We start from the raw sequence: 13,306 nt of genomic DNA, 5'->3' as shown, positions 1-13,306 counted from the left end.
AATAAATAATATATAATGCTTAGGGTGGTGGGGGGACACAGATGGCAGTGAACCACAGGAAAATACTAAAACGCTTACTCTGGAACACTCAGGCTTATGGCAGCTTTGCGCGCTTGAGAATCAGTGCCGTATTGGACACCAACGTCCGGGTCAATGCTCAGTCACCTCTTTAGTCATCACAGACAGGTCTGTCATAGGGCTGTCTAATGCCACACAAGTCAGCCATTCTGCGCTGGCTGGCTTTAAAATAAATAAATAAGTAAAGTGGGGAATAAATAAGAGAGGTGGGTGATGTCATGTGTTTTAGTGGTGATGTAATGGTGAGCTTCTGAGGGAAACAAATCCTCCTGCTCTTTTCAGGAAGTGAGGAGAGAGAGGGAGAGGGAGAGAGAGAGAGAGAAAGAGAGAGAGGGAGAGAGAGAGAGAGAGAGAGAGGGAGATGTGTGCTCCAGCATACTATTCACACCAGAAGGGCCCAACCAAATGTCAGACAAAAATAAATCGCCACACACTCAAACCTGATCTTTCATTGGTGACGAACGGCCGATGGCATGACATTTAATAATGAGCCGCTTCAATTCACGAGAAGCTCCAAACCTGAGCAAGGACAGAAGGAGGGCGACAAAGTATTAGGCTCTCTCTTACGCAATAGGGCCACACACACACACGCAATACCAATAATAATAACAGACTAGATTCATTTCCATGACATTGTGAGCAATCAGTCTCAAAGTTCAAGGGAAGCCCTGACCTTTGTCTGAGCGGGTGGTGTGTGCGGCACGCAGGCTTTTTTCCAGGAAACTCCAGACTGTCTGAGCCAGCTGACCCAGGCAGCACCAAGTGCTCTTCAATGTCCAACCTGCTGCTCGGGCTCAGGTCTGCTCTCCAGTTCAGCTGCCGCCACTAGAACCAGCCTCACGTCTCATCTCAACTCGACACGACACGACTCTAAACGAACACGTCTGCTTAAAGCTGAAGTCATCGCTACAACTGGCCTTTCCCGTCTGCACTAGACTCAAAAACCCTCCGCAATACTGGTGCCGCCATCGTAACCAGCTTACACAAGTAGACAAAAAACTCTGACTTGACTCAAAACCCTCAAATAAGTTGGTAACTTGGTCCAACCGCAACAACCAGTTTAGTCTTAACTTGACTCATAACCCTCAAATGAGTTGGTAACTTGGTAAAACCGGTTTACAGTCTTAACTAGAATAAAAAAATGTCGAACACTACAACCAGGCTGCGGTCACAAGTACACCTGAAAACCTTGCTGGCATCACTATTATGTCAACCAGCCTTCAGTCTCAACTAAACTAAACAAAATCATCTCGGTGTGAAACATGCAACGTGCAGTCACAACACCTCACTGTCACTATCTGCGAAGGGGTAGTTCGAGTCATTCGGCATTCAGCATTCCTGAGAAAAACCTCAGAGGAAACCAAATTTTTATCAAGGCTTCTTATGACACCCCGAAAAAGCATTTCTGCCTTTGCATATCTGCATTTGCATATCTGAACCTTTAGAAGTTCTTTTTAGATAGTTTGTTGGGTTACTATAAAGCACAAAAGCAATTCTCTCTCATTCTCCATCTCTGTTGCACTACCTGTCAGAATCTCTGTGTGATGATAATGTATCGCTTCAGCAAGGGTTCCTCAATTGTGTGATCCCTGATGAATCACCCTTGTTGTTACATAACATTAATTTCACAAGTACCCAGCACAAAAACAAATTGCCTTTGAAGAGCAGCCACTAGGATTTGGGGCTGCATGAAATTTGCTAATCATAAAAAAAAAAAAGCAACGACACTGTATATTAGCGTCAACCCAATTGTTGTGATCACCATTTCAGCGTGTTTTAACCCTTCAGCTAGTCTCTCTCTCGCTCCCTTTCTCTCTCAGCAAATCCCAGCCCAGTGATCAAGCTGAATCTCAACATGGATTACAGCCACAGCTGATCTGATCCTAAATCTGATGACTTATCACCACCACAAACGACGACGGCAATCAATCGGAGCCTGCCAAAGCCAACGGCTTGCTGCTGGGTGCGTTTGTCAGCACAGTGACAGATACATGCCAATAGTGCCCCCCCTCCTCCATAAAATCCCTGCTGTTGCTAACCGAGAACAATGAGCAAAGTACAGCTTGGCTCAATAACCATCATGATCGGCCATTAACAACAGTAGATAAGCAATATGATTAGTGTGTGTGAATTGTTGTTTGCCTGTGTACGGAGCACAGACATGTATATGTGTAAGCATGCCTGAGTGTGTGTGCGTGGCCTGTAATTGGGTGTGGGTATGCTAGTGGCAGTGTTTGGTGAACTTTGCCAACTTCGCCCTTCAAAGACAGCCCTGGCTCGTTGTGAGCAAAGAGGTGACACAAATGGAGGAGAAGTGGCACAGAAACTAATTTTCTGTCATGTGGAGCCAAGACAGCAGCAGATTCCTAGCCTAGAAATCTAGACGCGCCTCTAGAAATCGAAACTTATTCAGGCCAATGAAGTCGGTAGGCTTAACATAATGATTGATGGCAGAGTTGCAACGGTTTGGCTTGAATTCCCTGCTACTAGAAAACAAATAAGATGGATGTTGCTGCTGGCGAACAGTGTGACACGAGTTAAGCTTTTATTAAGTTGGCAAACGTTTGAACTAGCCAACTAGCTCCGCTGGTGGGAAACGCATGGGACTCATAGCGCTGCCGCTGTCCTATTGCGTGCAGAGGGAATTTGAAAGACAACTGATTATCCCGCCCCTGGGACTGAGCACTGCGAACGGTGAGTGCCCAGACCCTACATCTTGATGTGGGTCTGGTTCGCCAGGCTAGCAGATTCCATGATCTGGGGGGTCATTTTCATTGGCCAACGTAATGCTGTAGCGCAGGGGCAGGGCTTGGCTTGGGGGGGAGGGGGAGGTCAGTTGATGGGGAGATGGATAGGCAGCTTTTATGGACAGAGGTGTCGAGGACGCAATCTGAGAAAGCAACAGTTGGCCCGTGACCAGGCACTCTAGCCTCACGGCTCGAGTTTCAAGCTGCAGATGGAGGGGGCAGCTGCCTGCAACAAGATAGAGAGACTGCGAGAGAGAGACTGCGAGAGAGAGAGAGAAAGAAAAAAAGGAGAGGGAGAGAGAAGCCCCCTTTTCAAACATGTCTGCCTCAGCTGCCTGGGTGCGAGGGGTAGAAAGAACGAGTGAGAGAAAGAGAAGCCTCACATTCAAACATGCCTGCCTCAGCTGCACGAGTGCAAGGGAGGGAGGGAGGGAGAGAGAGAGAGAGAGAGAGAGACCCCCCACCCCCATCAAACATGTCTGCCTTAGCTGCCCGTTGGGGCCGTGGACAGGGCTGGTACCAATGTCACTGCTGTCTCCTCCCGAGAGATGCAGGCTGGACAAAGGACAGCTCACACGCCAAGCGCTCACCCCACACCTTACGCATGGCAGGACTCCTCCTGCTGCAAGCCCACCAGCTGACACCACGCTCACTTTTCTCTGGACACAGTTAAGCCGAGTGTCTTCACACCAACCAAACTAGAACTTCAAGGGACTGACCCTGTAAACAAATAATCCCCTTTAAACTCTCTTGACTTCATAGTGAGACTATTGTTGGAAGTGGTCATGCTGAAGACAGAAACAAATAGCCATCTTTTCTGCTATGCGGGACAAATGCAGATCTGAAAAATAGACTGTGTCATACGTGTCTGATGTGGTAGGTGTGATGTATCTAGTATGGTTTTTACACGGAAGTCTGTGTTTCCCACGTCACATCTAGCATCAACAAATTACTCAACTGGGGAAATGATTCAAGGCATTGCTTAAACTGGGTGAGACAAGGAGTGGTGAAAGAAAAACACTTAAAATGACTGTGCATGTTTTGCTTCTCGTCAGTATAGGGAGGACAAATTGAATCAAGTACCATCAAGACCAAGGATGGCTGATTGGTTGAGCTGAGCAGCGGCCTCGACAGAGGGAGAAGAGGAGGGGTAGAAACTTGAGAAGAGGGGAACAAATGACCAGCGGAAAAAAAAAAGGTTGTGAGGAAAGGAACCCCAAACCATGTGGGGGATGGGACTCTCCTCACCTTCCTAATGAGGGCTATAAAAGCAGGCATAGAACAAGAGAGCCTGGCAATGCGGAAAAGGACACTGACTCCTATCACTTCCTAGAGTCTGGACTTCGGCCACAGTCCGACAGTCAACGGCTGTTTGGATGGCTTTCCTGTCGAATCGGGATCCCATCCCAATTGCCTACCCCCACCCCGCTACTACTGTTCTCCTCCTCACCCCTGCACCACCCAAACCTTCAACGAGTGTGTCGGCTTGCAGCATGTTTCCAGCGCTGCGCTGTGCTCCCTTTCCAACCCCCGACGGGTCTGTGCCACTGTGAGAAAGTGCACAGCTGAAGCGAAGACTGAGACTACTGTGTGGACAAGGCCAGGCAACAAAGACAACCTTTCACCAAGCAGTTTCCCCTCGCTTGCTCACTTGCCTTTCTCCCCTTCTCCATTTCTTTCTGTCCTTCTCTCGCTCTCTCTCTCTTTCCCTTCTTACAGAGGCATACACTGCGGTCCTCTCCTTGCGCTGAAGGAGGCCTGCGCCTGTCTCTTCAGTTCTCTCACGTGTCTGGCAAGGGTGACACTGGCGTTAACCTTTGTCCCAGGTGCACTAACCACACAACCCACTAGCAAGGTGTTGAAGATTAAAAAAATGCTGGAAAAAAAAAAAAACCATGTCAAACAGGAATGACTGCTGTAAAAAGCCGTGTCAGCGTCAGAAGGGGATGGGATGGGATGGGGTGGAGTGAGATGGGGGTGGGGGCGATCAGGTTTTTGTCCCTTCCCCGAGGCCTCTATGTGTGACCACAGAATGACACAACCATGCGGACAGCTGCCTTGGTGTAAAGGCTCGCTATAGGCCACGACATGACACTGTGTTTATGACTGCTGCCTTGTGTTCAGAACCCAGGGAAGGGATGGGCAGTTGAGATCAACTACAATCAGCGCTTTTCAATAAGCCCAGCATGTTTGTAATTTTCCCCTACCACTGTTAATTAACTTCATACCACTTATGCCCTTCATAAAAAAAAGGTGCAGTGTCACTGTGACTGTGTCAGGAATATAACATGGGCTTTCCCCTATTGGAAAAAAAAAAGACTAAAAAAGCTCAAAACGTTAATCACGATATACTTCACTTAAAAGGAAGCAATGACCACAAAACGTTTTGGAAAATGGACTGTGAGAAAAATGAGGCACTTGAAATTACAGTGATAAACTTTACTTTAAAGAAGGAAAGAAAAAAGACTGAAGGAAAGAGTGGGCCTTGACTGCATGATGACAGTGACAAATCTCAACATAATCACACATCCACTCAGTTAGCGGTGGGTGGAGAGTAGCTAGACCTGCCCTAGAGTACAGACATCATCTACCACACCACCTCTTATGTCGTCCCTTCCCAGTGCTTCATATCTCTCCCCAGTGTACTAAATGTTATCAACTGCATATAAGGGTTTTATGAACCCTGTGTATAGTGTACAGCACAACTTCCTCTAAAGAGTAGCAAGATTAACCTTACGGACATGTACAGCCCTGGGAAATTACACTTGTTTCAACTTGTCCGTGATGAAAATGTTTAACGTGATGCTCTCAAGGACAAAGATGAAATTTGTAAGTTTAGCAGGTAAATGGCAAACCATGATCCCTAATGTAGATGGCAACAGTGCTGAAATCATTATTTGGAAGCTCCATTGTTCTGACAAGGTGTGAAAATGTTAAACATTTTCCATTACTTGAGTACCATAATCAGGACTTAATTTCTCACAAAATGGTTTCCACATTCTATTCTAGACCATCACTAGAGGTCAGCTAAACTGTTAGCCATAGGCATCATCATGAGCAATACTGCTTGATGAAACTTACACAAGCCCACAACCCAAACAATAGCAAAGTCTCGCATCATCTTAGTCAACATCCACAAACCCACTTCCTCTTGTGGGTGGAAAGAAGTTGCCGGTCAACGTAGCAGCAAAATGTAAGTCAAAAAGAGGTCATAATGTAAATAAAAACTCTTTTCACTCCGCCATCTTTTACTGTTTATGAGGTTTTGGTCAACTGACCAGGCAAATTGAGTTCATCTTGGATGGACACTTTCATGATACCCACTTAACCGTGTTTGGCTGTCAGTAGCTTATCCATGGAGTTTACATTTAGTCAAACACACAGTGTGACAAAATGTTTAAACTTATATTTGTACATGTTACAATTTTTCAGATGAAAAAAGATGCTCTGTGGTAAAAATAAATGTTTTAGGAACTCTACTGGATCCGTAGGCTAATCAGCTACCTAAACAATCAACATGATGTGTCTCTGTTAACCAATCAGAACACTTACAAAGAGACAGGCATGTCTACCTCCAAATGGTTTTCTGTGTACACAATCCAAAAGAAGGGATGGGCCGGCCTGTACTATGGCTTTATTAAGGTACGTAGTTACAGCTATTTCCATAGAGGAGTAGACGGTTGTGGAGGGGCAGAAAAAAAACTGGAACAGAATTTCAGACCTACAGTCTTCACTGGAGATTTGCATAGCGTAAAGATGATTTGAAGTACTACGATTGAGTGATATCAATCACGTTGTGAGCTGACAGAGAAAACTACTGTACTGTTGAGACACTTAATGCGCATATGTACTGTAGATGAGTGCAGATGTTTTGGAATATTCCATTTGAGTTGATAAGGTGAAGTTCACTAACATATCTAACCTTGCCTAGAGTTTCTTTAAGGAACAGTATTGGATAAATCTTGAGATATATATATATATATTGCAGTGGAAGCTTTGTCTTACTTTAAGACACCATACATTGTGATTGAATGCCTTGGCCTGCCCAATTAAATAATCTGCAAATTGAATCTACAGCATCTAAATCTACATACAAAATAACACACTGCAGTAGAACAACCATTACAGTTTTTCACAATTGCTAAAACACTCAACTCCATTCTCTGTTCTCCAAACATATTTCTTGAATCGATCCCCCTTTTAGCAACATTTTAAACAGTTTTCACATGTAAAACACATTCTCATGCAATAAGACATATTTTGCATATATTTTTGAGTTATGCTTTTTGCTTTGTTTTTTTTGTTTTTAGATGCAAAATGCATTTACTGTATTGTAAACAATGACAGTTTCTCCTGACTGTGTTACCCATTGTTTGATGTAGTGTCTAATGACTGCTCAATAATGTTTTCATTTTGACTGCTTTGTGAGATGATCTGAAGACAGTGTTTGGTTTTGAGCACAGGTACTCTTTTGGGGCAAAAGTTTTGCAGAGGTTGGCAAAGGTTTTTGGAATGTAGCTTGAGATTTGGGATTTCTGTTTATTCTGTTTTGAGAAAAGGGTGGCAGGTTTCAAAAAATGTGTATTAGCAAAAGTGAAAAACTGTAAACATAGCCTGTGTGGTATCCATACTCACCAATTTGATGGCCACATATTCATTGGTGTAGAGGTTCTTCCCCAGTCGCAGCTCGCCGAAGTTGCCACAGCCGATCTTCTTCCCCACGCGAAAGTTGGGGCCAACCATGAGAACCCCCGAATTGGTCCCTGTGCTCCGGCCGCCATGTCCAGTCCTGCTGCCAGCCGCCTTTGACATCCTTTTCCCTTCCTCTGCGTCCGCCTTCCCTCCCCTCTTATCAAAATCCATAAGCTTGTGATACCCTGGCCTCTCCACGGTTACACCCCTGCCATGCAAATCAGAAAGGCGTCGAAACAACTACCAGGGAAAGTGTAAGGGAGGGAGGCCACACAACAACAGAGGGAAGGGGGTTGATTTTCTTTTGTTGTATATAGGAATAGATGAATATATACACACACACACAAGAAGTGTATGTACAAAGGTTTGTTTCTTGTGAGCTGACGTCAATCCAGAGTGTGTCGAGTCGTAGTTTGTTGTCTTGAATGGAGGACTCCACTCTTGGTTTTTTTTTGACAAAGGAGGGTCCAACCCGAGTTTCAGAGTCGCATGTCGATGCCTGAAGATGGCAGGCGGTGCTGGCATGCACACTCACACAAGCATACACACACTCACATAGGTGCACGTGCGCACGCACACACACACACACTCTCGCTCATGCACAGAGCTCTCAGCTAATGGATCCACAACGCCGACTGGCTACTTCCTCTTGAGCCCCTCATTGCTACTTCCAAGTCATTCTTTGGTAACGCAGGATACATTCTTCATGTCCTAACAGCGAACGGTGATTTGAGTGGGGAGCGGAGACGTTATGAGCAAAAGGGCCTTGTTCCAGTGGATATCTGGGGACATGAGAACAAAGACATTAGTTCACATCACTGCAGTGTGCAATTGTTCCTCATTCTAAGACTACTATGGTGAGAGATCCTATGTAATCCATGTCATCTGATGCTTTAAAAGCATAACGGATACGAGATTACAGTACACACTAAAGTCAGAAAATGACACTTGTGAACAGGTCCGAACTCAGGGATCAATGCAAACTAGCAAAACAAATAAAACACAGGATGGGTAGCTAAGAAAGAATCACACAAACAGGAAGTGTATTCACGGACAGTCTGATCCGAGAACAACGGCCAGGAAAATTGGATTTTATGTGAAATTATGAGAGATGAGTCTTGACAGCCCCAGTGTAGTAAATGCAATAGACGTGAGGGCTGTTAAAGGATAGATGTCTTTTTTTCCACCTCCCCTTGTGGCTGGTGATGTTGCTGATACCAGAACAAGGAGCCAAGTAATGCAAGCCCCATTGGCAGGCGGCTCTACTTTGTTCAGGAAATACATTTAAGCTGATCAATGTGTGCCAAAATGCAACTCCATGACAGCCTGAGAATTGGTTGCTGGAGCTACTGAGAGGAGGCCATCCACTCAAGAGTGCACAGTACACAACAAGCCAACGAGGGAGGGGGTGGGGCGGCATTAGACACCATTTCCCTTACTTTACAAATAATATTTTCCAAACCCTGCACTAATATCCTTTCTCAAATAACGCTAAGATCATCACTCTGAAAGTTAGTCTCATTTGCAAAGTAAAGAAGTTAAAGTGAGAGTCTTATACACACAGTAAGCCAATCAATATTTTACTATAAGGTTAGGAGCAAAATTATAAAATATTAAAGCCATCATTTAGGCAATGTCTTTAGGACCAGATGTACAAAGTGGTGCTGATATGGTAAGAAAAGGACTTGCATAAAGGAGCTTATACAATCACTAAAGTGATTGATACTGTTACACCTCATTCAACATAACACCAAATATTTATAAGCTTTCACAGTCATTAAAATACATAGCCAACCATGACTATATGACCAATCTCACTATAAAGAGACACTCACTGTTAAGAGCTGTTATCAGAATATAATCTGAAAAACAAAAATGTGTTCTAAACACCATACTATTTTCCTGACAAAACAATTCACGATATTAAATAGAAACTGTAATAGGACCTACAGTGCACATTGGTACTCACACAGAATGACTGGTAGATAGTCTTTGCCTAAAACAGGCTACAATTCATCCCTGCTTCCCTGAGTACTTGGGCAGCTCCAGCTATTTGATCTGATAACACTAATAACATACAGACTGAACACAATAGTTTGTTCTTTGACATTCTGACAGACAAATGTGAAATTTTGTCAGACTTATGTGAAATAATCTGCCAGAAACCATGCTATTGCTCTGGCAAATATTGTATAAGCACTTGTGTCATTTAGATGCATATCTAAACAGTTGCGCACATGGATCATCAGCAGACAATCTTACTTTCCCTAGGTCTAACTTAAAATTGTCTAATTCTCGCTAAACACTGGCATTAGGTAAACTGTTGGCTGATACAAGGAAGATCCGGTTGTGCTGGGGGTGGGGTATCCTTTCGCGACTACCAAGCCTAATTAATTTATGATCGAACATAATATTTAACTTGGAGGTAGGTAGCATGAAGAAATCTTTCCACGGTATGTCTTTTATGACAAGGCTGCGAACAACTATCTGTCTGCATATATCAAACATTACCCTGTTGTCATGAAGCCTTTCTCGTTACTTGGGCCCAAGCTAGTAACACCAACGTTCATAAAAACAAAGCCAGCTGGTTTCGGAAAATGAAAAAGAGTCCGCTAACATTAGCATGGGCCGAGTTGGATAATATACCAAATAGGAGGCTATCCTCTTAGACAGTCTGTATATTACAGCTTTATAGTTTTACTCAAACACTATTAAAAGTTTACCAGATGAGACATTCATAGTTGAGAACGTCATTAAACAGGCCTGACGTTTAGTTCAGTAATGTTAGCTAACGATTAGCTTAGTACCTGGCTAAAAGTCGAAACTAGCCAAATGGGCTTAGCTACCATGCAGCACACCAAGACGTTAGCAACCAACGTCTGTACTTAGGACGGCCAACTAGAGATCGTTAAACATTATTTTCCAAAGAACAATAACTGTCAAAATAGTACACATAATACCAATGAAAGCGTTCGTTGTTGTACAACTGTTTACTCACTGAAAATACAAATAAAAAAAACTGACCAAGCTTGCCCTGTCCGCTCAAAGTAGGCTAGTTTACGTAGCAATTGTCAGGGTGTAGCCCAGAGGATGGGCCTGGCTAAATAGCTTTTTCCACCATTATGACTATTTTCCTTCTAGGCTAATTAATGTTTTTAATTACTTTTGGCCTTAGCACGATACTATTGAAACCGAACAATATTACTGAAGCGTGTTGCCCAGTCAGTATATGCAATATCAGTTCGGGTAACGTTTATTAAGTCTGGGAGGGAATTTCTTCAATTTTCCAAGAAGGGTCAAAAGCTAACGTTAACGTTATCAAATGGTAGGTCCTATTTAGCAACCTAGTTTGCAAGAGTAGAGACCTAACTAAATTCATACACACAACAACATCCATTCATTTAAATTGATCTGCCATTACGATAGGACAGCATTACTGTATTTCAACGTTAACATTAGTCAATACATCTGCAACTCATACATTTGGCTACGTGCAACTGCGAAGTGGAAGGCCATATAGCAGCGAGGAAGTTGATTGGAGAAAAATAGCTACGCTAATGCTAACTAAATAAAAGTAATAGCGTTACTACAAGCTTACTAAATGAGTAAACTGATAACCGTGGGAATCCCTACTACCCCCCATATGTTATTGGTATAGCACACACAGATACTATCATACTGTTACCTGCCATCCTGAAGAATAAGTTAAGATTCTAACGTTACTTCTAAATAAAATATTCATAGGACTCGCTAGCTTAGCTGGCTAATTTCCACCTTAATTATAGGGTGGCCTTGTTCTTCGTCGGAGTAGGCCCAATTAGCTACTATGCGTCAAAACACCAAAATGATGGTAGAGCGTTTGTCTTCCTTTGTCTTTCTGTTTCACTGTGTATTATTAGTCAACCAAGTCACTACGTGAACAACTCAAGGTCTAATCCTCAAATACCGAAACCTGGTCCGCCTAACGTTAGCTATCTATCGATACCAAGCTAACGTAACAGTTGCTACTTATGATACAAGCGGTAGCTAGCACTAACGTTATAATTCATGTAGCTGGTTGGTTAGCTAGCTATCTACAACGTTAAATTGTGGCTCAGGCGATTGAGTTACCTTATATATGTATATACTCGAATTAACATCCACTACAAATGAAAAATATACTACCTGTAGTATTATATTAGGATGCAAACTTCGACATATTCCCTTGTTTATAAATATAAACGCGATTTCATATCCTTCTCCCTCGCTGGGTTTTGCTGTTGTCTCTTTAAGCTTCTCCAGTCGGTAAGCAAAAATCCAGCGTCACCCGACACTCCCATCGCTGTCTCTACGCTGTCAAACTAACGTATCTTGTTTTGAGAATATGCTCCAATTCCGATATGAGAACTTGCTAAGTTAGATGCTGTTATGTTCTGCAGAGGCACAGGTCTGTTGTGACAATTCACTCTTTGAGGAAATAAAACACATATTACTGTTTACTTTAGGAATGCCCTTATCTAGCCTATGTCGGGAAACTTCTTGGTTGGGATGTAACTGTGGTGACCATCCGGATGTCTCCTGTCCAGAGAGAGAGAGGGCAAAGCCTTTTTGAAGTTAATTTGTATAGCCTATTCAACTGTATTTTACGTATTCACATGTTAGTTTCATACAGCATGTTACATCGCCACTGACTCATGTGGATTGCCTTTTGAGATGGATCGTGTTGTAGGCTGGAATACTTAATCGATTGGTTTCACCTTCTGTGAATTTGTCGTTGATCGGTGATGTGTCTATTATCCAATGCTGAATCAATGGCAATTTAAGGCAATTGGTCGACTCAAGCCTATTTGAACTATGCATATAGTCAAGGCCTATAGCCTTGTGTGGTTTTATAGACAGCACGCCAGACTAGACTTGCGGAAAGGACAGTCATGTCAATTTGTCTGGGAATAAATAGCCTACATGTTACCTCTATAAAGGGTAGGCTAATGTCGTATATTGGAGATAAATGGAGGACACCATAATCTGCAGAGAGGCAGGATGTTCCTTAGGCTAATGTGATGAATTGGTGAAAAACGACGACAGCACTTTTATGACTGTTGTTGTGATTTAGGGACACAGTCTACATGGCTGCAAAAAAGTCATTACATTAACAAAAATATCTGTGGTTATGAGTGAATTTGAATAGCCTCTCATAACTTGCTATATTCTTGAATAATCACCGTTAACTGGTCAGACTTGGCTGCAAGAAAAAAATTACCTGCTTAAACCTACCAGGATTTTGCAAAATTCCATGTTTTGTGGTGGTAATTTAATGTTAGTGAGAATTCTTTGCAATGTTTGTTTTTCATTAAATCCCACTCAAACTTTAATAAATTAACCAGAGATTTAATTGACAGAAAACAGATTAACCTAGCTATTGTGTGTGTGTGTGTGTGTTCTTGTGTTCATTTCATGCACTCATTTTGTGTTATCTTTGAGACTTATCTTTGAGGTCATCTTCACCTGTGTTTTGGGTGATCAGAAGATTGACAACTGGATAGTCCTTGCATTGGGCAGCACAGGTCATCGATATTTAATTGAAATCGCAATTTGAACTATTGCAATTAGCTAATGCAAACGCTGCAATGAATCATGCAGCTTGTAACTCTGTCCCAATGGTTAATCTTGTCACGTCTATGATTTTTATATTCTTGTCATCCTCCTTGTGTGATGGACAGTGATGTTCACCTAACAGGGCTGTGCTTCTCATGCACAGGCATGCTCACCAATCAGAAGTGGCGCAACTTAAAGGCAAATTTGGAATATTG

At 43.0% G+C, this 13,306-nt stretch overlaps 1 protein-coding gene across 4 annotated transcripts in view; it reads right to left on the bottom strand.

Annotated features, from left to right (window-relative positions):
- Positions 1-11,822, bottom strand: part of csnk1g2b (casein kinase 1, gamma 2b) — a 33,541-nt gene extending 21,719 nt beyond the window's left edge. For 2 of the 4 annotated variants that reach the window (XM_076278529.1, XM_076278532.1), the window contains exons 1-2: positions 11,682-11,821; positions 7,461-8,299 (exon numbers count right to left, since the gene is read on the bottom strand). In XM_076278529.1, coding sequence (XP_076134644.1) covers positions 7,461-7,688 — 228 coding nt within the window. In that variant the 5' untranslated portion in view covers positions 7,689-8,299; positions 11,682-11,821. Of the gene's footprint in view, positions 1-7,460; positions 8,300-11,681 lie in introns of all 4 variants that reach the window. The other 2 variants (XM_076278530.1, XM_076278531.1) reach the window with 2 other exon arrangements.
- Positions 11,823-13,306: the final 1,484 nt, after the last annotated feature.

This window comes from Alosa pseudoharengus, unplaced genomic scaffold (genome assembly GCF_046254945.1).
Source record: "Alosa pseudoharengus isolate Yale_2024_CS ecotype anadromous, Long Island Sound unplaced genomic scaffold, YU_APseudo_1.1 YU_APseudo_1.1_scf_11, whole genome shotgun sequence".
Classification (NCBI taxonomy): Eukaryota; Metazoa; Chordata; class Actinopteri; order Clupeiformes; family Clupeidae; genus Alosa; species Alosa pseudoharengus.
This window is presented reverse-complemented; position numbering and strand designations above follow the sequence as displayed.